The 26862-nt window shown below is 46.2% G+C and overlaps 1 protein-coding gene across 3 annotated transcripts in view; it reads left to right on the top strand.

Moving 5' to 3' along the window:
- NAALADL2 (N-acetylated alpha-linked acidic dipeptidase like 2) overlaps nt 1-26862 on the top strand; it is a 1083795-nt gene that overhangs the window by 340361 nt on the left and 716572 nt on the right. For 2 of the 3 annotated variants that reach the window (XM_090052131.1, XM_090052130.1), the window contains one exon: nt 14580-14657. In XM_090052131.1, coding sequence (XP_089908257.1) covers nt 14580-14657 — 78 coding nt within the window. Of the gene's footprint in view, nt 1-14579; nt 14658-17993; nt 18030-26862 lie in introns of all 3 variants that reach the window. The other variant, XM_090052132.1, reaches the window with a different exon arrangement.

The following is a 26862-nucleotide window of genomic DNA, read 5'->3' on the forward strand; positions in this document are numbered from 1 at the left end:
AAATTACCAGGTGTTGAAAGCATTCAGAATTGATCTTGTGGTACTCAATATTGAGAGGTCTAGGCAAGTACCAGGATGCAGCAAATGCTTATCCAAGTCTGAATGGCCAGATTTTTTCTAAATTCCAGTTCGTTATTGGAGGTTGACTTGTCATGTATGCATGAAAACTCAAGAATATAGTTGGTTCTAGTTCTGAGGCACTAGACCACATATGGATGAGTCTTGTTAAAAAGATGATATGCCCAAGCTCTAACGAGATTGCTGGCCACATGTCTGAGCTACCGCATGAAAACTTATTCCAATTGCTCCATCAGGCATCACTGACAATAGAAGTATGTGTGCTGTCTTTGTTACAATGCTCGTTAACTGATGGTAGTCTGGGAGTGGGGAAAAAAAAGTCTGCAGATTGTGTGAAAGTAAAGCCGTTGCATGATAAATGGTACTTTTTCTCTTTTATCGTATCAGTCGAATTAAAATTGCATAAGCATTGATATTAGTTTCCAAAATCCAGTGACTTTACAGCCAAAGGAAGTGCCTTCAAGCAGAAATAAGTTAATTGAATAAAATATTTAAGCATGCTACTTAACCTCCCGATGCTGCCAGTTAGACTTTTGCAATGTGCAGTTGGTTGGTGACGACAGGATGCATTATTCCTACCACAGAAAGGTTGATCTGAGAATCCAGAATTGTCAAAATTGTTACAAACATGCTCTTAGCATTTGAGAAATGCTTTTTTCTCCTATAAGCTGGTTGCAGGCAAAAGTACATTAAATGCTATTGTAATTTATGGCATGACTAAGGTTGAGCTGAATTTCTTGACCATCTTTTTATTTCAGCATAATTTCAGTATTTCTGTATAATGATAAGCTTAGGAAATAATGGGGGTTGTCCAAGTTATGACATAGGTATAAATGTTGATGAAGTATGTATCAGCTATGATAAAGCCTCCTTGGAAGTTCAGTCAGATCAGCTGCTTTATTAGCTGAATGCTCCTGTGTCACTTGAACAACAATAATAATGAATCTTGCTATTATCACTCTTGTGGAGGAACATAATTCTTTTTTAAATTTTTTTTTGTTTTTTTGTTAAATTGAAAATTTTAAGACATCCATGAGCACTTCATAGTATTATATTGACTTGGTCCAATGTGATTTTATGAGTATAAATCTCTCAGAATTTTCATAAGAAAAATTTCACACTCCATAAAAGTAACTCTAAAATTATTTCCAAAAATGCACACTGGACCACTTTTATACCAACTTTTGTAGGAGTTCAGGCAGAATAAAACTTACTGTGAGTTTTTCAGCTAGGTACACATAGGGTGCCTCTGTACATGTGCCCGACTGCACAGTTACTACTGGTACTGTGCAGTACCAGCACCACACAGGTTGTTTCCAAACCTACTCCACAGTAGCAACGAGCTGCTATGCACTTGGTAGCAGCAGCATCATGGTTCACGTCCGCCAATGCTATGTTGCTGTAGCGATGAGCTATGTTGCCATAGCTCATTGCTATGGTGACATAGCAGCTCATTTAGATGTGCTCATAGGATACTAAATTCTGGCAAGTTAATATAATTTTCGTACATTATAAGATATGATTTTACTTTAAATTTCAATTGCCAAATCACAAGCGAGACCTTATAAAGAGGGATAAGGCAAAATGCCACGTTTATTGATTACATGAATTAGACATAGAGGTTTGGACATACCATCCAGATAGACACACAAACACAAAACAACCATTCCATTCAAACATAGTTACCAGCAGCAGTTGTTCAGTAATGGCACTGGGTGGGTGGCCCCTGGCCTTACTGAGAGAGAGAGAAAGATTCGGTAGATAGCAGCTTTGGAGCAGGGTGAAACGCACACATCTGTGCTCCAATGAAACAGCAGTTGAGAGAGAGTCTTACCCAACTTGGCATTTTTGAAGTCTTCTTTTATACGGATTGGCGTCCTTTGTTTCAGCACTTTGGGGTTTTTCCATACCCAGCTTTTGTCTTTGCGATTGTTCTTCATTCGTCTTCAGCTCATCTCAGCCCGAGGTAGCTTTGGTCGCTAAAGTTGGTATTTCAGCCTCGGAGTGTTCTTGCTGTCCATCTGGCAGGATGTGTGCCTCTCTCTTCCTCATTATCTCCTGTCGTGTCTTAGGCCTCAGAGGGATTCTTCAGCCATCCATTAATTAGTTTACTGACTGGTAACTTACATTTGTCACCTTATTGCTTACATAAACAGTTATTTCTTCTCCCATCTCCATGCCATTCTCTCACCATTCAGCCTTTCACATCCACTCATTCAAAAAGGGCATACAAAGTTCATTCACTTATGTCAAGCAAAAGAGTACAAAAATGGAGTTTTCAGGTTACTTACAGGACAAAACTAACATAGTTACATTTCACTACTATTACAGTCTATGTTAACATCAGCTACATTAGTTCAGTTCATGCTACAATATATACTTTTATACCTTACATATGAAAGTAATTTGATGAGTCCTGCTAATTGTGTGATTCCCTTCTCCGCAAAAGTTAAAAGTCTTCAATGGCCTCACATGTACTTTTGCTTTGGGCAGTGGCACTTACTTGTGTTTTGGTTGGGAGCTGCTATTATTTCAGTTACATGATTCTTTAAAAGAAGACAGATCCTTAAAAGAAGTGGTTGTAAGTAACTACAGATCCCCCGAGTTCTCCTCAATGGCTGGGTTTCAGTGAGATTTAACCAAAACTTTAATAGTATGTATTTAATACCTAAAGAATCAAAGCCATTTTACGAGGTCTCTTTAAGCTGCCATTTCGGGTAGAAAGATGTGACCAGAGCAGGCAAAGTGGAAAGCCTGCTGTTTATTACTCGACTGCACCTGGAAATATGCAAAATGATTAACAGAATACAGGAAAAATAAGTTCCTTTCTCAAAGAAATAACAACTTGCATATAACTTGACAAAAAAGAGTGAACGCAAGAAATAACAGAGAAGAAATGGGGTAATCCCCGCCCCCAATAAACAAAACCGCAAACCTATAAAAGAGTAAGTGACTGACAGATTATTCTAGCGCAAAACCATGGTGAAAAATGTCATGGTACTGTTTCTTTACTGCTGAGTCAGAGCAAACCAATTTAAAGATGTTAAATTAAAGAATTCCAAGTATATGAGGCAACAATTAATTTACCTGTGTGTGAAGAGTTGAATCAGCCTTGCAGGAACTGCAACCTTTTAAGGTCCATCAGTCCATCACTATGAGAGTGGTCTAAGGCTAGGGTGCTCTACCTCCAACCTGTGGGTCAGATCCACCCACATCCCTGTGTCATCCAACCTGCAAAGCTCCCCACAGCTAGGGACAGATATTCAAAAAGCCATAGCCTTTACTGGTTGAACCTTTGCAGGTTAGTCTAACCTGCCTAGGCTGAACTGGTTTGTAACGGGACAGACAAGCTGTCTGGACTGAGGCAATGCAGACACATGCCTGCAGTTGCTCAGGCCAGGCGCAGGGGCGTGCTAGAGCCAACCCTTGACTGCAGGTATGCCCAGATGGGCCACAGCTGAAGCTCAGGGGGCGGGGGGGGGAGGGAATAATGAAGACTGTATAAGCCCCCTAAGTGGCTTGCCCCAGCAGAGGATGAGTAGCAGGGGCTGGCCCTGCCCTTTCCCACCAGCTGGAGTGGCAAAAGGTGACAGCTCAATGGGCAGGAGCCTGTCACAGCTTCCAGGCAGGGCCATGCTGTGGGGGCCGGCAGAGCTATTGTGGAGCACAGCGGCACTGCCGGGGCTTGCAGGGCTCTGGCCTGCTCCACAGTCTGGTGCTGCTGCATGCAGTGGCTCACTGGGAAGGGGCTTGCTCTCCCCAATGGCGTGACAGGGGCTATCGCCCTCAGTAAGAGCTCTGTCCCTCCTGCTGCAGTGGCGGGGAGGGGGTATGGCCAGACAGAGCCCCTGCGGGTGGGGTTATTCCTCCAGCCTGTGGTGGAGGAGGCAGCTGGGGGCCTATTCTGGGCAGGAGGCATCCTATTCTGGGCAGTGGGGTAGAGGAGAAACGAACTCTGCTTCCTGCTCACCTCTGCCTCAGGGGCCATGGTGCCCCGCTTCTGCAGCAGTGGGGTGGGGGGGTGCAGGCAGCCTTGGCTTGGGTCCTTGCGAGTGGCACAGGGAGAGGGCATTAAACCCCTCTCTGGCCAGACCCCTGCCCCTACCCTACTTGGGCTGCAGAGCAGAGGGGTGAGGTCAGCCTGGCTGTGCTGGAGCATAGAGTCTCTTCCAGCCCAGATAGCATGCCAGGATGCTGGGGGTCTCGATTCAATTCAAACCAGGAAAGGGTCTGGGACAGACAGTGCATAAACTGGTTTGAGCCAAATCAGTTAAGTCTGATATTACTTTCAACCAGGTTTATCTCAAACCGGTTTTAGCTATTTTCAGACTGGTTTATGTTCACTGAACGTCTGTTCTGTTACAGGTTTAAACCAGTTCCTGATCACTTAAACCAGTTTATGCGTAATGTCTGTCCCTGGCCCAAGGGTCCAGAAATTTGGTGGTGGGAGAGCAGTGGCACTACTCCCCAGCCACCAAGCACATGCACTGCTGGGGAGTCCCGGACCCTGCGTGCTGCATCCAGTGGGGTAGCCCTGGGCCACAGGCCCAATCCTTGTGTGAGTGTTCAGAAGGGGACAATACCAGGCCCCTGAGGACCAATCCCAGTGGGAGGGGCTGGTGCTGGGCCCCCGGACAGCGGTCCCTCCATGCTGAGGTAGGAGGGGGCAGTGTTGTGCCCCAGGGTCCACTCCTGGAACTCAGGGCAGGGAATGGGTGGTGCTGGGCCCCAGGGCCTTATCCTAGAGCAGGGGATTCGATCCAGTGTGTGGACTGGCCCTGTCCCTTTCATCTGGCCTGTGAGCATTGCTGGTGTGAGTGAAAAATTGTAACCTCCCACAAATCCTAGCATATTTGGGACCCAGGTATTGCATCCCTCCCATGTATGATTTATTTTAAATGGTTTTTAAGACTAATAATATGCAGAAATAATTTTATTCTTAGCGGTTTTTAATACTAACTTGTTACATTTAGTTTTCCATTTTCTAGTAATGTCAATTCTAAAGATAGTGCATGTAGAAACCTACTGAAATGTAGCAATCAACTGCATTGATGATTATAAAAAACATTGTACAGCACACAAGACAATCTCCTAATACTGATGTTCATAATATTCTTATGGAGTACAGTTTTTCTCAGGGTTCTCTATTGAGCCTTGCACTTTCCAGTATTTATATCTTCTTCTAGCTTCCATCTTTTGGCATTATGATGTAGGTTATCATTTTTATGCAAATGATAACAAGATTTATGTTATCATTTCTGGCTGGGTTTCTGTAGCAGTTGGTGTTGTTAGCCTGTTTGACTGATGAAAAGTAAGAGGCCCAGAACTTTTAAAAAATAAATCCAACAGCTTTTGTTGGATGACATATCTCACTTAATCTGCTAGGTTGACTTAGTATGTTTACTGGACATATTTTGCTCATATGGCCAACTGAACTTCTCCAGACTGAGCCCTTGTTCCCATGTTCATCAATCACACTAATTGCCTGGTTAAAGTTTCCTTAATAATAGTAGTATTCACTCACATCTATCTGGAGTTTTGGTAATAACCTAGAAGCAATAGTCCTTGCACCTATAATAACCAAGTTAGGTTTCTGCAGTCCCTTACCAGTCATACTTTTTATCAGCTTCAGAAGGCTTAACAGCTTGCACCCATGGATGTAGTACGTTTGATCAACCAGACTGATATCCATAGTACATCATCGCCATGCCAAAGATTTTGCACAAGCTTTTTGTTAATGCTGTCCTCTAAATTGAAACTTTCACTTCTCTCTCACAAAGATGTTATATTTGAATAAATTTGGTACTCTGTATATGGCCAGGTGAATTAGGAATGTCTGCAAAACCCAGACTTCTAATAATGTCTAAAAATAATTTTAAGAAAACGGTGTGAAGTCCTTCAACTGTTGTTCAGTATGGAGGAGCAGGTTGGGTTAATATTAGATCTGCTTCAGCTAAAACTCTAAACTAGGGCTGATGACACTTGGAATTAAAAGAGGGCAGCAAACAATTTTCCAATCCCCTGAATTCTTTTGAGAATTCAAAAAGTTTCCCATTTTGCATTGTGATGCAAATGAATTATTTTAAAAATTTTCATGAGAAATGAGATTGAACAGTCTATCCCAAAATAGGACATACTCAGCTAGGCTGTAGTAGATTTCTAACTGCAAGTCAGGCAGAACTGGGACTTAAATATGTATCTCCCATATCCCATGCAAGTGCCCTGATAATGTGAGTCTCTGGATTTTTTGGATGTATGGGGAGGATTTCCTCATTTTTTGCTAGAACTTAAAAAGTCTCACTTTAATCCCATTGCAGAGTAGGAACAATTTTCAAAATACATTCTGGAACAGACAAAAGAGAAAACTGATCAAAATGTTTCAGAAGTTGAAATATTTTCTTGAAATAATTAGGATTTTCCAATAAAAATCAGTTTTGTCAAAACATTAAAACATCAGAAGTTTTAAAATCTGTGCTTAAAAAGTGTGACTAAAGTGTTCAGTATTATTTAGCCAGATAAGTGTCTTGGGGTAAATTTGATATCTTTTATTAGACCAACTAAAAAATTTGGAAAAATTGTTCTTCACAAGCTTTCAGGAACAAACACCCTTTTTCAGGCATAGGTAGAGCCGTCCCTTGGGGTGGGGTATGAATCGGGGTGATTACCATGGGCCCCGTGCTTTGGGGACAGTGCCCCTGAGGGCACCACCAATCTGTGTGGCTGCTGTGCATCACTGGCTTCATGCTCTGACCGCTTGCCACCTCCTTCCTTCCCCCCTCAGGCCCCAATATGCCCCAGTCCCCGCATACCCCTAGGGTCAGCTCTGGGCATAGGAAGAGTGCTGGTGTTTGTGTGCTGTCCCGGGTGGAATAGAAACTTAAACCAATATGCAAAATGCAGGTCTGTGAAAATGCAAATGCATGACAAGGAAGATCAGAGGGGATGGGAGTTAATAGGTGACAGACAGGTAGGTGGGGACGGGAAGAGGGGAACGTTGACCTGGTGGTAGCATGTCGCTGGTAAAATGTAGAGCAGTTACCTGGGGTTCTCGCATGTCGGGCAGGTTCTAATGTGCCATAAAGCCAATGCCTATATTTAGTCCATGATTTTTTGTATCCAGTAGATTTATGAAGTTCATAGGCTCATCTACAAAACATGTTTTGTATATTGCCTTTGAGGATTAGTATTATTTATATGTTCTTGTATTTCAGCTGCTCTTATATATAACTTTAAAAAAACTTGATTTATTCAAGGTGAGCGCTCCCAGCTCCCTTTCCATTTCTAAGAAAGTGAGCAGTCAGATTCTGAACCAGCTTAAGGCTCCCACAGGGTCTTCAACTGCAGCTCAATATGGAGTGTGTAATGTTAACCAGTAAATGGTCCACCACAACAGTTTTGAACGTGAGGAGGTTCATTTTTGGGGTGGGGAAATGGCTTCCTTTATTGAACTGCATGCAAATGGAAAATTCCATCTTTGTGAAGTTTGCTATCTTCTTCCTTTATATCAGCATTCCCTTTTTATGCTGCTTGATGTCATACATTTCCTCAAGATGATTTTTTTGGTCCATGTGTGTAGCATTCATCCGCTATGCCACCCGTGAGAGAGAATTCTGTGCTTAAGGGAGGTCATTTGAAGATGAAGAATATCTGTGGGTACAGGCCCTATTTAGCAGAATGACACAGTTCTGTACCCACGAACCTTTCATTGTGGTTTAATATGCAGGTCAGGGGCATTGGCAGAAATATTATGTACACCATAAAGTTTCCTTTTAAGTTTCCTGGAGGCAAGATTGCTTATTTTTCATGAGGCCTTTTATTAGTCCATTTCAGTTCTTCCTGTCTAACACCACTCCCCGTGTTAATGATCATCATTTTGCAGTGACATCACTGCCTTGTGAAATTGCACATCTATTGTGTCTGGAGGGCATGATAACATTCCCTCTGTTTATGTATTTCAAATGTTTGTTTCTTTTCAAGTTACCTACATAAGTGACATTCGTATAAAAGAAAAAAAAAAATCAATTTCATGTTGGACGAAGGCTAAAATATATTAAGGCTGAAGGTTTCAAAACCAGATGCCTAAAAGCTATGTATACTCATCAGGGTAGGCTGACAATCCAGGCAGACCTAGACAGATTAGTTAAATGGGCGGACCAGAACTAGATGCTGTTCAACACTGAGAAGTGTAAAGTGGGAGAAAAAATCTGCAATGAATTTACAGGCTTGGTGGTGCTACACTACCTAGCACCATGTCCAACAGGGACCTGGGGGTCATAATTGATCATAAAATGAATATGAACCACTAGTGTGATGCTACAGTTAGCAGAACAAACATAAACTTCTTAAAGAGGGTTTCAGACTGGGTATAGGAAAAACTTCTTCATGATTCATGTGGCCAGACTCTGGAATGGATTCCCAGCAGGGGTGGTGCAGGCATCTCCCCTGGAGATCTTCAAAAGAAGACTGGATGCACACCTTGCTGCGGTTAATTGACCCCAACAGTCTTTTCTGCCCAGCGCAGGGTGGCTGGACCCAATGATCTCACAAGGTCCCTTCCATCCCTAAACTTCTGTGAATCTGTGAGTCCCTAAAACCATATATTGTCATATTTTTGAAAACCCCGTGGTTTTATAAACTTGGGCACCTAGCATTTTGTTGTTGCCCAGCATTTTTGGTAACTGGTCACCTAACTATACACTTTGAAAAGCTTGAACTATTTAAATCCTTGCCTACCTCTTGGAAGTGTTGACAGACCCCCAAATCTTTACAGCAGGCTTATTCCTTGATTATGTATCTTGTATCAGTTCATTGCATCTTGAATGTGCCATATTTTCTTTTGAATGGGAAAGCAGAATTGGCTCCCTCCCCCCCAGAATGATCCATACAAAAATACACGTTTTAAGTTATGCTGTTTTCAATTTATCCATAGGCAACTTCTCATCATAGGAAGAATGTGCAATCAATAAGGATTTCTCATAGAGGAGAGGGTTTCAAGAATATAGAAAAGGGCTTCTCAGAGAATTTCAAGAATACAGAATAGGTGTATCCTTCTTATTCCTGCAAAGAAATAAGATCCAGTGTGAACTGATGTAACACTTTCTTGCAACACCCAATATTTCCTCCTGAGTTAATGGAGGCCTGAGACAGAAGATAGATGCACCTAACAGGCAAGGGTTTTACAATATTTTCTTTTTTTGTACATAATACTGTTTCAGTGGCGAGGTACCAGAATTATGTAAATAAGAACAGGCTTTTATACATTCTCTTAGAAAAGGAGTAGATCTTAAAAGGATCTAGCTATAATCCTGAAGGATGCTCATTTAAATGGGTTTTTCCAGATTTTGTCTACTCATATCTACTCCTGGCTTTAATTTTATACCGTCATGTCCCTATGGCTGTTGATAAGAATTCTCTTCATAGTAGCCACTGAAGGCCAGGATGTTATTTCAGAAGCTGTGCATGATCCTCCTTTTTTTCCATAATGTCATTAATGCAACGGTCAGATTGATGTGGCAGATACAGTGAGATTCCTCCTAAATCAAGATCACTTTCACCCAGCCTGTTACTAACAGAGCCTCCTTACAGCTTAAGGATTTTTCGGCTGTATGAAACCATGAAAACAGCAGTGAGGTGAGTAGTGATATAGTGAAATATATAAAATCAGGCACAAATATGTTTTATGATCTTGTGTCACATGAAGCCTTGGGAAATCTTACACGAGGATACACTCAAAAATTATGTTAGCCTCCTACATAAAGTGCAGCAAATTATATCTTTTCAGTCCCCAGGGTGTCAGAGTGGGACCATCCTTGCCTACACACTCAGAGCTAAAAATATGCTGTGAGGTAGTTTTGGCATGCAAGGCCAGCTTGAATCAGTAGGGCTGTGTGAAAAATTCCTAAAACGGATTAAATTTGTCTATAGAGTCACCTCTACATTATTCTTAGAGCAATGATTCTCAACCTTTTTAGACCCAAGGCCCCCCTCTCTTGGAAAATGCCATTACTTAGTTTTCATAGAACCATAAAAAAATTAGGATTGAAAGGGACCTCAGGAGGTCATCTAGTGCAACTGCCTGCTAAAAACAGGATCTTCCCCATCTAGATCATCCCAACCAGGTCTTTGTCTACCCAGGTCTTTAAAACCTCTAAGGATGGAGATTCGACTACCTCTCTGGGTAGCATTTTTAAGTGCTTTACTACACTCCTAGCGAGAGTTTTTCCTAATATCTAACATAATTTCACTTGCTGAATCTTGAGACCATTGTTTCTTGTTTTGTTATTGGCCACCACCGAGAACCGTCTAGCTCCATCTTTTTTGTAAATCACCCTTCAGGTACTTGAAGGCTGCTATTAAATCCCCTCCTCAGTCTTCTCTTCTCCAGACTAAATAAGCCCAGTTCCCTCAGCCTCTCTCCACAACTCATGCTCCCCACTCTGACCATTTTTGTTGCCTCTGTTGGACTCTCTGCAGTTTGTTCACCTGCTTTCTGTCGTGGGGGGCCCAAAACTAGACGCAGTACTCCAGATGTGGCCTCACGAGTGCCAAACAGAGGCAAATAATCACTTCTCTTGATCTCCTGGCAGCGCTCCTACTCATGCAGCCCAGTATGCCATTAACCTTCTTTCCAACAAAGGCATGCTGTTTGGCTCATATTCAGCTTATTGTCCACTGTAACCCCCAGGTTTTCTGCACAGCTGCTGCTTAGCAAATTGGTCCCCAGTCTGTACCAGTTCATGGGATTGTTCTGTCCTAGGTGCAGGACTTTGGACTTGTCCTTACTGAATTTCTTTTTGCCCAATCCTGCAATTTGTCTGGGGCTCTGAATCCTAGTCCTACCCTGCAGCTTATCTAATACTCTGCCTAGCTTGGTGTCATCTTCCAACTTGCTACGGATGCACTTCGTCCCATCTTTCAGATCATTGATGAAGAAATTGAACAAAACTGGCCCCAGGACTGACCCCTGGGCCCTATGGACTTATACGCACCCAGCTTTTCTAAATAGTCCCTAACCTGTAGCTCTTTACTACATTCCCCACCAATTGGGAACTGCCATTCAACTACTACATTCCTCACCAATTCATCTCTGTCTGTGAGCAGTAGAACATGAAGAGCACAGCGCCTAGTTGGCCTCTCCAACACTTGTGCCAAGAAATTGTCCCCAGTGCTCTTCAATCACTTCCTGGATTGCTTGTGTATGGCTGTTACCCTCCTAGCAGATGCCAGGGTGATTGAAGTCCCGCAGAAGAACCTGAGCCTGTGATCTGGAAACTTCTGCTAACTGTCTGAAGAAAGCCTCATCCACTTCATCCTCCTAGGCTGGTAGTTTATAGGAAGCACCCATTACAATATCAACCTTGTTGCTGTCCCCGGAAACCTTTTGCAGGCATATCTGCAGTTACATACTGTACCTCTAAGCAACCATACAGCCCTTTTACATAAAAAACAACTTCTCTTCTTCTTCCTTTCCTGAACAGTTTATACTGATCCATGATCCATACTCATCCAGTCATGCAAGCTATCTCACTAAGTCTCTATTATTCCAATCACATCATATTTCCATGTATGTGTGAGGACTTCTGATTCTTCCTCCTTGTTTTCCAGGCTCCGTGGATTTGAGGTAATTACCTGATTGTCTTAGTTTCTTAGGAAGAATGAGAAAGCCTCCCATGTTTCCCCTTTTTGCTTCTGCTTCCTCCAGGTGACCCACTTCCCCACCTACCTCAGGGCTTTGGTCTCCATCTCCCCAGCAAACCTGGTGTAAAGCTAGGTTGGCTAATTTATTTATTTTTTAGTAGGGAAACTACTACTACTTTTTACTATTTTTTTAGGTTTTATTTTTTTATTAGTATCCCAACTCTATTCCCCAGCTTAGTTTATGGATAATTAATAGAGTAGTGGTTCCCAAACTCTGAAAGATTGCATACCACCAGTTTAAAATGAAAGTACCACCAGCAAATTTTTGTCATATAAAGTAATTATAATACATCTGTTAATGCATAGTACTGACAGGTTGTCTGCGTACCACTGGTGGTACCTGTATCGCAGATTGGGAACTGCTGTATTAGAGCAATTCTTCTGTTGCGGAGTACTCCGGAATATAAGAAGGCAGAATATGTTTAACACTATGGATTCCTGTTTGAAATATCTGGGTTTATCTTGTGAATCATTTTTGCACGCCTAAAAGTGATAAAATTGTGTGGAACCCCATGTCACCTTTGAAGGGATCTTAAGGAAACTGAGAATGCTACAGCACCCTGGGTAAGAACCACTGTCTTTAGAGTGTGAAAGGGCTAATATGTAGAGAAGCATACCAACAAATTTCTTTTTCCAAGTACCAGTACTGCAAAAAAGGGAGGAGCAACTGATGCTTCTGTTTCTCTTAAAGGAAAACAAGATTAAACAGTTTTGGACTGAGGTCAACAGACCCCATTCTCCTTCCCTGAAGATAACCAACTAAAAAGTGGTAGTAACGTCATGCATAGCAAAATGTATCAACAACAAAGGTATTAATTATATGTGGGCAAATTACAACATATCTAGGCATTCCAGTTAGCAATAAGGGCTCAAGGACAGGCAAATGTCTTAGCTTGCAGTTGTATGTAATCTAAATAGCGTGCCAAAAAGCAGACTGGTTTTCTGACCTCTCTCACTTCTTCAATGAGCCATATTTTAGTAAAAGTCTAGTTCCTCAACAGAAAGCCTCATATGGCTTCTTTGTGATTAATCAGCTCATAGCAAAGCTGGAAACATGAACTTCTTGCAAGGCAGACTAGTACAAGAATCCAGCAAATTCTTACCAGCTGCATAGCAAAGTCAATTTTTGATTGTTCCTAAGGTGCTCTCTGCATATCAAAGCCACCTCAAGGCTGTAGTAGAAATCTTGTAAGAAAAAACAGACGGGTTTGCCTCATATTTCTTAACAAGTCTGCAAAGCCTTCATCCACCCCTTATGTTGGAATATTCTTACGCTTAATTTTCCAATGCAACAAAGTAGTCAAGGTGATAGAAGGATGTATGAGAATTGTGGGGTTGAGCTTCATCCTGGTTCCTCTGTAAGGCTGTCCAACAAGTTTAGGCTACTGACTTTGTCATATAATATATACAGTTTCTGGGAATTACGCGTATTAAAGTATTTATGGTATTCATTCAAACAGTGCGAGAGGAACAGTGAGAAAACAAACTGGTTTAAGCCTGGTATGCAATTTACAGTTTATAGACGGTATCTTCCAGTAGAAGGAAGTTGTTTTTTAGCTGGTCGTTTTTGTTGGCTATTCCTGGCTTTTTGATCTGTATTTTGAAATAAAGCCTCCAGGTTGGCTTTTAACTGAGTGCCAAACATAATCTTATCTAAAGATTAAAAATCAATAGAGGACCTACCTATAAAACTAGCAAAATGATATCTTGAAATGTAGTTGTTAATTGGCAAGGGTGAGGGTGTTTATACTAATGTGCTGTAGTGCTTGGTTCTCAGCCCTAAGTTATTTGATATTTTTAGCAGTGGTCTGGAGAAGCATATTCAGTGTGATAGGTAAAATTGTGGTTTGTAAATTATAATGTGTGGATCATGCGTAGAGCAGACATTTTTGTCTTGGTAAACTTGGTATATTCAAACATATTTTTAATATAGCTAGAATCTAAGACCTACAGTCTTATAAAGGAAAAATATGCAGGTCATAGGTGGTTGTGGCAGGCCCGTGTTTGCAACACCACTCCTAGCATACCTTGCCCACTGGGGCATGCTGCGCCATGGTCTACTCATCCGCCATGACTTGATGTTACCTGAGGTTCTACCTGAAGGTGTTGTTCGGTGTTTCTCTATGACCTCGGGTTCTTCATCTGGTACTGCTTTTGTGAGGCTCATCCTCTACATCCCAGCCCTTCCTGGTCGGATGGTCTGGTTTGGTCTCAGTGGTATCTGGGTGTGCTGCAGACACCATCTGTTCCCACAGAAAGCTTGCCCTTATGGTTCTTGGCAGGAATGTAGTTATGGCCTCTCCAAGTGATAGACTGGGAACTTAACAATACCAGAACTGATATTGCTTGAGTGACGCAAGCGAGCAAGGGAACGATACTCACTGCATTTGGTGCTTCTCTTTTGTGCTCCAAGCTGCACGTGATGTGATTTGTATGGTCCCCCATTTTGGGTATATCCTGGGAGAACCAATGTTCTGGGTCAGCTGGTACCTGGTCACACATATTGCAGTATCCCATGGGGTGTTTTCCAATGCCCACATGAACCTTATGGTCCTGATACTTCAGCACTGGGGGATTTTGGATCCATAACCACTCAAATGCTGCAGAAAAAACCAAAAGGGTTCTCAGGTGGTTTCTTACCGTCAGTGGGTCCTGCTGATGCCCTTTGGGCTGCTGTCTTGCTGTTGTGGCTGCCGTAGGTGTACCTGCTGATGAAATCCCATGTGGGTGGGGTTATGATTGGGTCTGTACCCTTTGATCTATTGTGGTCACTCCTATGCTGATACCTGGATTTTTTTTCCCAGGTGTCTGGTCATCTGCGGCATCCTCCAGCTTACCAGGGCTACCTGGCCCAGGACGGGTCTCCAGCTTGAACACTACAGGTAAGTGAGTGTTTAGGCACTGTCGGTATTCCCTAGCCATGGTGGACATTATGATCTAGTATGGATTATGGAGACCTGATGGGACGCCTCGCATGATTGAAACATAGCCACAGAGGGCTACACCCTGCACAGAAGGGACTGAGTAGGGAAGAAAGGTGGAGGTGTAGCTCTCTATGTGAGGGAGCAGTATACCTCCAAAGATGAGCGGCTCAAAACCATCTGGGTCAAGCTTCGGGGGGGCAAGGTGAGAGACACCTAACTGTGAGTGTTTAGGTGAAAGAAGTATATGAAGAATGGTTGTTCCTCAAGGACATGATCCTCAAAGCACAAAAGAAGTCCATTCCCATGTGAAGGAAAGGTAGCAGAAGGGCTGGGAAGCCCCCTTGGCTTCATAGGGATATTATGGTCCTCTTGAAAAAGAAGAGGGAGGGATACAAACAGTGGAAGCTTGGGACAATCCCCAAGGAGGACTAAACAACAACGGCCCACACTTGTAGGGAGCAGATTAGAAAGGCTAAGGTAGTGACTGAATTTAAACTAGCAACAGAAATCAAGGACAATAAGAAGTCCTTCTATAACTATGTATGGAATAGAAGGAAAACAAATGAAAGTGTGGGGCCATTGCTTAACAGCTCAGGACGGCTAGTTACCGACACTGTGGAGAAAACTGAACTCCTGAATGACTGCTTTGCTTCGGTATTTCACAGGGCTAAAGGGAAAATCATACTTGATAGGGTATAGAATGGTCATGGTGGGTGTTGCTGGTAGGTGTAGTAGGGCTTCGGCCTCTTCTTGATAAGTGCCTTGCTCCCAAGTCACGTCAGGGTGAGACTTGGGCTCAGGTGCCACCTAGATGGTATGGATGCTGCTCCTACTCTCCTGCTACATCTTTGATGTTCCTTGTTGGGAAGGCAGTTCCCTTCAGGTGGCCCCCAAAAGCAAAGAGGTCTCGACCCCAGTCTATTCTTCATGGGGCTCCAAACCTCCCTTTTACCCCACCCTTACCACGTCCATGGCATGGATAAATGCTGCACTCTGCAGGTCTTCCTCTGGATGATATCTCCTTTCACCCAGATTGCCTGCCCTGGGATGGGTCGGGAATTCTTGGCCAGTACAGTCTTCACCCACAGCCAGTTCCTCAGCTTCAGGCCGACTTGGGTACATAAACCCCCCTGCCTTAAGGCTGACTAGGACTTCAAATGAATCTAACAGAAAGCATCCAGCATCTGCTGACGGACCCCTGGGATCCTGTCTCCCAGTGTCCACTTGTCACTCAAAGTAAAGGAGAAAGAAAAAGCGGGGACTTGCTTGTCCCTTCCGTCCTAGTGATTATGGGGTTGGACAGCTGCTCTGTGCCCCTCCCCAATCCTCCTTCCCAGTGCAACCGCCTCCGGAGCCCTGCTGACCTGGAGTTGCTTTCTTGCTCCTCCTGAGTGGGAGAAGTGTGCAGTTCCCACGCTGGGCTGCTCTTTCCTCCCTGCTGAGCTGCTTGTGAGGGCTAGCAGTTCCCTGAAGGTGTCCCCAGCCGCCATACCTGTATTCTCTAGTGGGGCTGTGGCGTCACTCCTGGGCATCTCTTGGCTCCCCAGGCTTGGGTTTCTTCCATGCCATGCCAGAGCCCTTTGGTTGCCACTCCACTCCTTTTGCCTGCTGTCCAGCTGGGCGATCCTCTACTTGGCTACTGGCATCGCCTGGACGGCATTTTGTGCTTCCCCTGCTGGCCACTCAGCTGCTCTCCCAGCTGGTATTTGAGCAGCCTGCATCTCTCTGAGGCTCCGCCCCTGTCCCTCACTGATCTGCAGCTTCAGGGAACTCTGGAATCGCGGAGCCTGGGTCCGCGTTTCCACCCAGCTGCTGCTCATTTGGGCTTCTGTAGTGAGTATTGGGGCGCATGGGGTGGGGGTCTGGGACCCACTAGAGGAGCTTTTACTGCCTCTTTCACAGTGGGAATGACTGCCTTCCTACTGTTGACGTTGAGTTGGTATCTGATCAGTTAGAAAAGTTAGACATGTATAAGTCAGCAGGACCAGATGAACTTCATCCAAGAGTACTGAGGTAGCTGGCTGAAGTCATCGCAGCACCTTTGGCAAAACTTCCAAAACTCATGCGCGGGGGAGGTCCCTGAAGACTGGAAGAGAGCCAATCTTGAAGAAGGGGAGGAAAGAGGACCCGGGCAACTGTGGTCCAATTAGCCTAACTTCTATCCCAGGGAAAATCCTGGAAAAATTCATCAAGGAGTCTATGGCAGTAGGCTTGCAGGAGGTAGAATTCTGAATGAAAGCCAGCGTGGATTTGTCAGGGGTAGGTCTTGTCTTACGAATCTCATCTTCTATGACCTGGTAACTCACCACCTGGATAAGAGAGAGGAGGTTGACATTGTATACCTAGACTTCCAAAAGGCCTTTGATCTGGTATTCTATGATGTTCTTGTGGGAAAATTGGAGGGTTGCAGGCTTAATTGCTTAGCAGTTAGATCGGTAGGCAGCTGGCTGAAGTGTAGGGCATAGAGAGTTCTAATGAACGGATCTGTGTTGTCGCGGTGAGAAGTGGCCAGTGGTGTCCTTCAGGGGTCTGTGTTTGGTCCAGTGCTTTTCAACACCTTTATCAGTGATTTGGATGTGGGAATGAAGAGCTCACTGACCAAGTTCGTGGATGACACCAAGTTATGGAGGAGTGTGGGCATGCTTGAAGATAGGCTGTAGATACAGGCGTACCTAAACAGGCTGGCAAGTTGGAGACTGATCAGAACCAGTGCTCTATCTGGGGACAAACAATCCCCAACATACTTACAGGGTCAGTGGTGCCAAAGTGTCTAGCACCATGACAGAAAGGGAACTAGGGGTAATAATAGATCATAGTATAAATATGAGCTGTCAGTGCGATGCTGTAGCCAGCAGGGTATACAATACTATGGCATGCATCTCAAACAAAACCAAGGAAGTGATTCTTCTGCTTTACTCATATTTTTCTTTCAAAGCCAAAATAGCCACTCCTGGAAAAAATAACCTGGGAAGAACTAGGATCAAATTATTCATGGGAGAATTTGTTTTGGCAGAGCAAACGTCTGTACATGTTCCCTTCTGAAAGAAGCCACTGCACAGTGTTCCAGCATCCCAGACTGTTACCCCACTCTCTAGGGAAACGGTGTCACTTGGGCTGGACTCTACTGCTCCACCTGAGTAAGGAGTAGACCACACTGTCTTTACAATCCCCACATTTTGCTACAAGGAGACACTCAGACTGCTCAGGGCTGCCCTATATACTGCTGCTATCTGTCTTCAGGCAGTCTGGGGAGCCTACAGAGGCTGCTGAGAAGTATGCTCTTTTCTCTTCTAGGGCTCAGCAGTCAAATGTCTGTTCAGGGATGTCTGGGTAAGTTTTTCTACCGGGAGAACAAATCTGAGAGGATTCCCCTAGATCAGGAGTTCCCAAACTGTGGTACATATATGCCTGGGGGTACAGAAGATATCTCTGAAGGGTAAATGGGAGAAATTGTGTTGTGGCAGATTTAATTTTCATTATTATTATTATAATTGGCACTGAAGGGGTTAAAATATAGAACACATGCTGGTAGGAGTATGGGAGCAACTGGTAAGTCTGGGGTATTCAATAAGATAAAGTTTGGGAACCTCTGCTCTTGATCATTGGAATGTATATACACAACCTTTGTTACATTTACATCCCTGGTTGTAAATGTGTCATGTGTGGGACAGAACCTTAATGTCTGCGGTATGCAAAGATTTGTCCAAAATGAGGAGATACTATTTTATACTTCAGAGGCAAAATCCCTTTACACCCTGCACAGGCTTAGCCATTGGAGGGATGAATAAGCCTCGTTGTACAGAGTGTGAAAACAAGCTGTTGAAAAATATAGATCTGAAGTACACTGGCTGAATCCACATCTGGAGTAGACTCTTCCACTTAGCCCTTTTTGAGGTGGAAGCTTTAACACTTCCATCAAGGAAACGATCATCCCCTGGATATTAGAATGCAGGGTCTCTTTTCCTTTTTGTTTCTGGTGGTGATTTTGTATAGAGAGGGCATGATATCCATGAACTGCTATGCCTCTATCTGTCTGGAAGAGTAAGATATTAGGATAGTTCTTAATACTAATATTCCCAATCCTTATAGAGGTTCAATCCAAGTACTTCAAGGTACTGTAGAACCATTGGATTGAAGGAACCCTTTGGTCATCTAGTCCAATCCCTTACATCAAGGCAGGGTTGAAGGAAGTAAGGAGAAAGAAAGCTCATATTTTAACTACCAAAGTGTCCAAATCAAAATTTTCAGTCTGTTAAGAGAGTCACCTGTATTTCAATCTGAATTTGGTACCTGGCCTCTGACTGGGTCAAAGCAAAACTGCAAATCTGAAAATACTGATGTTTTAAAAAGCTTTACGCCTCTTTTTGCTTATTGAATCTCATGGCTCAAGGTTCTTCATCCATCTGTAGCCACGTGCCGTTTGAAAATGTTATGCCTACTGTTTTGTATAATGAATAAGGCCGCGTCCAGACAAGCGTGGCGGTGTGGTATGTGGCACCTCAGACCGGTCTGTGATGCCACATACCACACATTCAGGCATTCCTGTGCTGTTACTTTGCAGTGCTGGGGGGGGTTTTGAATCTGGGATGTCCTGGAGTTAAAAAAAAAAAAACGACAAGGAAAAAAAGCAGTATGGTGCCACGTGGCAGCAGAGCCGCCGACCAAAACCGGAACCTGGACAGCTGGAGCCACGCTCTGGCTGCTGGCCAGGTTCCCAGCTACAGGAGCGCCACAGCTGCAGCTTCCCTGGCTCCCAGGACCCCAGCTAAGGCTGCTGGGGCTAGCATAGTTGCTGTCCCAGGCTTCCCCTACCCACCTGGGATAACCTGCCATGTGCCAGAGCATGTGTGGCACATTTTTCCCTGGGACCAGGTAGCAGTGGCACAAGGTGTGCTGCTGCTACTTGTCGCCAGAGAACCAAATGTCCACGCTCATCTGGCCGTGGCCTAGGAGTTCTCCAACTGAAAGACATCAGATAACATGAATAGACCTGTGGTTGATTTTGTGTGTATGTACAGTTCTTTTGCCTCTCACCTGTTGCCTCTTCCTTCCACTGTTTTTGTGGGCTTTTCTCACAGAAACAGCAGAAAGAAACATTATTAAAAAATGCAGTGAAACCACAGAAATAGGGGAACCAACCACCAAGGGGAATCAAGAATGATCATGGTACCTGCCACTGTTTTAGCTTATTTATTTCTTAAAACCATTACTAGCTTTCAAGCTGACAAGATCTCTTTTAAAATGTGCAGAATTCAGTTCATGGAGTTTCATGTGTCAGCTGGAAAAGTGTCCTTTAAAAAGGGACCCTATAGTGTCCAGTGTAACAAGGTGGGAGTTCTTGCACTAGACAGATACTTTGGAGCTAGTTGGTGAAAAAGCTACAGGGCTAAAGTTATTATCCAACAGTCGAATGAAACATTACCACAGTATTAAGTTTATCATAAGGCTAAGTTTTAATGCAATTTTGAAACTAATTGAGTTCAGATAAATATATTGATAGATGTGGCATCATCTATGCAAATATATGCAAATGCTTGTTATAGTGAATAGGAATGTCACTTTACTGACTGGACTGCTCAGGATTTCGTCACTTTACTGACTGGACTGCTCAGGATTTCATTAAATAAAAATATTAAAGACCGGATTTACCAAGAAAAATCTCTTTTACTCCATTTCAGTTACTCTGAGTTGTTAATCTGGTCCAAGATGATCAACTTCTCATTAATCATAATAATTAGAAGCAGATTTACTAAGCATTAGTGCAATTTTCAATCATGCTAATAGTTGTGCAACCCACTGTTCATTAATATAAATGAGGTAAATTAGAACTGTGACATTATAAAGAAGAGGCAGAAACTGCAAGACCTTTCCTGGATCCTCCCAAAAACTCCATTAATTTAATTGTGATATATTGTTGCTCAGCAGCTTTTTCCCCCAATTTTCTGTTTTCAAGTAGGTATAGATCCATAGGACTGTCTAACCTAAGGCTTTGATTCTACAGCATGGAAGAGTATATGGCTGTACTTGCATGGAGATCTATATATATATATATCACTGCAATTCTGTGTGAGCCCAGCAGGTTACCTGCTGTGACCCAAACCTTGCATTTCTGTGCTTATATTTTCTACTTGTAAAATGGGGATAATGCCTAGCTTAAAAGAGTATTTTGAGATCTATAGCTGAAAAGTACAACAAAGGGATATTCAGAGTATTTTACCTTTATAGGCTAGGAACAGATTTATTACTAGACTTGTGATTAGATATATTACTACCTATTACTATTTATTATTTATGTATTCCATTTTGGTGGGTTCCTTTTTAAAATTACTGAAATCCCTAACCTCTTCCCCTCCCTCCATGGCGGTAGTTTAGGAGTTTAATCATCTTCTGCACTTCTGCGCCACAAAAACTAGTTGCAGGCCTGCAGGGAACATCCTTCATATTTCAAGTGGTATCAGGGGGTCAGCAGGAGGCAATACACCAATGTTCAGTATATTATTATTCAGTTTGCATTGTTTGTCTGTATAGTTGTTTGAGCTGTGCCAAGCACAAATTCCACATTTACTGTATTCAGCTTTGCTTTGCACAGCATTTAGCAGGTAATCTGGATGTTAGTAAAATAAACTTTGGAGCTAAGTACAGACATTCAAAAAGCCCCTGGCGGAAAGTGCTTTAACTATTGCACTTCCTTAAAGTGCTATAATATAAGTTAGAGTATGTTCACTAATGTGTGCTGTTCAGTGGTTGGGGGGAGGTGGTGTGTGCCTGCCTGCACTGGCCAAGACCAGAAGGCAGGGGGCACTCCCACATGCTTCCAAGGGGGCCACCCTGCCCTGCTCCCCTGCCATTTGGGTACTGTCAGCAGCATGGAGGAAAGGGGGGGAAGGGAGCCACCCTTGCTGCATGGACTGGTTTGGGATCCTCCAGACCCCAGCCAGCAACTGGGGGGTGGGGGGTGGGGGGGGCTCCCTTCTCCCAGCTGTAACCACCAGCAGCAGCACAAGTTCCCTGTGCTTCTTTTTCACTGTGCCAGGAATTCTGGCAAGAGTGGTGGTGGAAAAGGAGCCTCCCTGCTGGGAGGGCACCCCCCAGCTTCCCAGCTTGGGTCCTGATGAGGGCAGGGCCAGGCCTGTACCACGGGGGGGGGGGCTTTCCCCCCTCCCCCCAGAGTTTCTGGTGCAGTGAAAAGTGGCAGAGGGAACTCACATCACTGCTGCTGGCTGCAGCTGGGGAAAACCAGCTCCCCTGCCATGAGATGGCTGACCTGGCCCCCAGCAAGACCTGAGCAGGGGCCTTCTTTCCCCCAGCTATAACCAGCAGTGGCAAGCAGCAGTGCAAGTTCCCTCTGCTACTTTTTGCAGTGCTGGGGACTCTGGCAGGGGATGGGCAGGAAGGAAGGAGCCCCCTGCTAGGCAGGCCCCCTCCAGCTTCCCAGTTTGGATCTTGCTAGGGGTCAGGTTGGGTCCCTGTGTGACAGGGGGGCTCCTTCTCCACCCCTCAGCCCATCAGAGTTCCCATCACAGTGGAAAGCAATTCAGGGAACTCACACTGCTGCTGGTGGCTGCAACTAGGGGAAAGGAGTCCCTCTTCTGTGAAGGGCCTGGCCTGGCCCCCCCTGAAATCGCAGACAGAAAGCTGGGGGTGGATCTGCCCAGCAAGGAGAGGGGCTCCTTTTCTCCCTCTCCCTCCTTCCCCCCCCAAATTTCCTGATGCAGCAAAAAACAATGCAAGAAACACTGCTGCTGCAACTGAGAGAAGGAGCCCCCAACAGCTTGCTAGCTGGGGTCTTTTGGGGGGGCTGGGCCAGGTCTGCACATCATGGGGCCTCCCTGCCATCTGCCTGGCCACAGTTCCCAGTGCAGAGAAGCACTGGGCTGAGCTGCCCCTCCTGCAGCTGCTTGCTGCCACTGTCAAGAGGCCTGGACAGGTGGGGAAGGGAGCCCCCCACATGGCCTGGCCCCCACAAAGACCACAGCTAGTAAGCTGTTGGGGGTCCCTCCTGGTGGGGTTTCTCTTATCCCCCTGCTCCAGGCTCTTGACAGCAGCAGTTACCTGCTGCAGCAAAAGTTCCTGGCCCTGTGTTTTGCTGTGCCAGGAACAAACAGGGACCGGGGGTGGCCCCCTGGCCCTCAAGCCAGCAAGCTGTAGGAGGGCCTTCCCCTGCCACTGGCCTCAAGTCCCAGCGCAACAGAAACTGCAGCAACCCTGTTCTGCAGCTTCTGGCTGCAGCAGCCAGGTTGCTTGGGCAGCAGGAGTGGGTGGACAAAGGTCCCCTGCTGTGTGGATGTGGCCTGCTCCCCCCCCCCCAAAGCCCCAAGCCAGCAAGTTGTGGGATGGCCCTCATGGTAGGGGGCTCCCTTCCCCCTCTACCCCCAGCCACTGCTGGCAGTTGCTAGCTGGTGTGGGGGGTGAGTGGAGTGAGGCTTGGGAGATGGGGTGCTCTGGCACTGGCTGCCAGGAAAGACACCCCAGACTCCTTCCTCTGCAGCATCCCTCCCAGCAGGCTGCAGCGCATCACGTGCCTGGGGCGGTTTGTGGATAGAAACTCCCATTCCGTCCCCACCCTGACCAGGCTTCATGTGAGACTAGGATCAGAGACTGGCTCTGACTTGGATCAGACATATCTGAGGGCGTTAGACCAGCCTTGCACTTGGGAAGAGCAAACTAATTCTGTCTGAGACTAGAGCAGAAATGTGCAATGCTGCCTGGGATGTCATGCTCCACATTAACCCCCGATGGGATCTGGCACAGGTGTTTGATAAAGCACTGTAAGAGAAAACACTTGAGGTTAGTATATATCCATCCAGGGTTAACTTAGAGCCATTTTTAAAGTGCTTTATATTTTGTGAACGTGTGTCCTGTTACAGTATAAAGAGTTTTTCTGTGTGCATAAAGGCTAGGGACAGAAGTTACACATAAACCAGTTTAAGTGATCAAAAACTGGTTTAAATCTGTGCACAAAAATCAGTTTCAAAATGGCCGAAACCGATTTAAGATAAACCTAGTTGAATGTAGTATCAGGCTTAACTGATTTGAGTCAAACTGTTTTATGGAATGTCTATCCCCGATTCCTTTCTTGTTTAAGTTAAACTGTTGTTCCCCAGCATCCCAGCATGCTCTGCAGCCCTGGGCTGGGCTATGCTCTCTGCTTCAGAGAGCAGGGTTGTCCCCGCCCCTCTGATCTCTAGCTGGGGGTCAGAGCATGGCCAGATGCCAGCTGGCATCTCCCACTGGGGGGACCACAACTGAGGTCTGCCTGGCTGGAGTGTAGCAGTCTGTCAGACATTTGCCCCCCTCCCCACTTCAGCAAGCAGGTGTGGGGGAATGGCCAGAGCTGGCCGCCATGGCACCGCCATCTGCCTGCCTCACCCGCAGCTCTAGGGCTGGGGTTACGGGGCTTAGCCAAGCTGGCCTGCAGGCACTGTTGGCACTGTTGAGGGCAGATGCCCAGGGGCTGGCCCCAGCTGGGCTGTGGGGGCCGGGCCCTTGGCTCGGGCCGGAGGGCGTGGATGGTGGCTGGCCGAGTACCAGGCTGCCTGGGCCAGCTGGGAGGCATCAGTGGGCCTGAAGTCTGCCAGCCACCTGCCATGGGGACTCGCATCCCCCACTGTGCCCCTGTCCTGTGCAGCAGCTGCAGCACAGGCTGTGCCTTGGCTGGGTCTGGCAGGGCTCTTTACCTCCCTTGCCCCCAGCTGCTGCTGCCACTGCCGCACAGCTCTGGCTAGGTGAGTGGAAGCTTTAGCCCAATGCACGCAGCTCTGGCTGCTGTCTATGCACCCCCGCCCCCTCCCACACACACACACACACAGGTGCTGCTCATTGCACAGGGCAGCTGGAGCTCGAGTCAGGCACTGAGCAGACGCTACCAGGCTAAAGCTTCCACCCACACAGAGCCACGCTGCATGGTGTGGCAGGATCAGGAGCCGCAGCTGGAGGTGAGGGGAGCAGAGCAGCCCTGCTGGGCCCAGCAAGCGTGCAGCTTCCCTTCACCTCCAACAGCTACGTCCCCTCCCCTCCCCTCCCCTCCCATGCCTTCCCTGCTGCACCACTTCAGCCTCATGTCTTCTGCTCAGAGCATGGCGATCCAGCTCCAGTTCCAGCTGCTTTCCACCAGCTCTGCCTGCAAGGGGCTCATGCCGGGCAGGCGGGGGAAGGCAGTCGGAGCTGGAGCCAGAGCTCCATGCTCTGGGCTGAATCAACACCCACCCCCTCACCTCCCAGAGTGGCACAGCAGGGGCAGGAGGCGTGGGAAGGGGAGGGGGAGTAGCCGCTGGGCTCGGCAGGGCTGTTCTGTTCCCCTCGCCTTCAGCTGCAGCTCCCGCTCCTGCACTGCCACGCGGCCCTGGGTGGGTGGGTGGAAGCTTTAGCTCAGCAGCTTCTGCCTGGCGTCTGGCGCTCTGGCTCAAGCTCTGGCTACTTTCTGCCCACCCGGCACGACGACCAGCCCGCGCGGCAGAGGTGGGTGGGAAGCAGCCAGGGCTGGAGCCAGAGCTGCGTGCGCTGGGCAGAAGCCGCAGGACTGAAGCTTCCAGTCACCCCCCCGGAGCTGCACGGCGCCAGCAGTGGCAGCTGGGGATGAGGGAGGCAGAGGATCCCTGCTGGCTCTGGCCAGTGCACAGCCCGTAGTGCCCCTGCGGGCCCACCGGCACCTCCGGGTTTGCCCAGGAAGCCAGCTGCTCAGCCAGCCACTGCCCATGCCCCCCAGCCTCGCCCCTGTGGCTCAGCTCAGGCCTGCCCCTGTGTGTCAGCCCTCAGCAGCAGCTGCAGGCCAGCCTGGCTCAGCCCCGTGGCCCCAGCCACGAGGAGACGGCAGGACTGTGCTGGCCAGCTGTGGCCACGACCTGTCACTGTGGGAGCAGGAGGCATAGCTGGGCAGACCCTGGCTGGGGTCCATGCCCTAGAGGGGAGAAAGGGGAGTTTAATCTCCCTCCATCCCCTTTGGGCAGCCAAGAACAAGCAGGACAAGGGCTGCTTCCCCCCGCCCCCTCCAGGCATTGTCTCTGCAGGCCAGGGTGGGGTTTAAACCCCTCCGCAATCAAACTTAGCCACCTGCCAGGGCCTGGCCATGCCTCCCAGGTCAGCTTCCCTCCAGCCTTGCAGCTGCTGGGAAGGGAAGGGAGGGCTCCCTGTAGCACCCACCAGCTTCCAGCCTGAGTCAGTGCAAGTGCGTGCCTGCATTTCTGGAATTAAAAGTGAGCGTTTGTTCATTTGCAAATCAGTTCAATGTGCACAGGCTAGACTAACCTGCAAAGATTGAAACAGTTTAAACTCAGGGTTTTTTTTGATGTCTGTCCCTAGCCTAAGTGTAATGTCTGTACCTTGCCTAAGTGTAATGTCTGTACCTTGCCTGGATTGTCAAACACATTGAATGGCCCCTATGGAGCGTACCTTTATGGCATGCAAAAAGTATTACTGGGGATCATTGAAAAGACAAGACAGTACATTGCAGGAAGTGTGGTGTACTTAAGTTGTTCAGCAAAATAATATGTAAAACAAAATAAGACTTTTATAACCTGGAGTTCCAAGTGCTTGCCCTGATGAAGAAGGAAAGGGGATGTCTTTGGTATGGTAGCCGCGGAGGCTATTGACAATTGAAATTGTGATTTCTTATTTTGCTTCCTGAGAGACTGAAATAAAATTTCCCTTTATGCACAGGGTGTCACTTTTTTTTTCCACTCTGAAATGATTTTGCAGAAGATCCACTAATGTTTCGGTGTTAAATATGAGGCAAATTGTGTCATCTGTATTATAGTCTTTATGCTCTGAGTGGAGCTGCTCATACCTGCAGCCATCAATGAAAAATGTTGTGAGGCCCCACTGAGTAAATGACAAGTGCCTTGGGCCAGGGAGAAGTTTGAAGTAGTGAGCGAACTGCTTTCCTCTCCTGTTCGCTTTGATGATCTTCTCCCTCGGGTCGGGAACGGCTCCAGAACTCACACGAACAGCTGAATCATTGCATGCGCTTGTGCAATTTGAGCTGTGGTTGTGCCTGGCTCCTGCACAAACTGCTTCTTGATCCTCCTTCATCCCAGCAAACCCACATAATGAACTCATGACACCTGTCCCTTCACGTGAATCGGTTAGATGCCACATGCACATCCTGGCAGAAAAGCTTCAGGTGTATTGTGGTGGGGAAAAGTTGTGAGGAGGGCCAGAATCTCAG

Source organism: Crocodylus siamensis, chromosome 6 (genome assembly GCF_052110815.1).
Source record: "Crocodylus siamensis isolate JL-2025a chromosome 6, ASM5211081v1, whole genome shotgun sequence".
Classification (NCBI taxonomy): domain Eukaryota; kingdom Metazoa; phylum Chordata; order Crocodylia; family Crocodylidae; genus Crocodylus; species Crocodylus siamensis.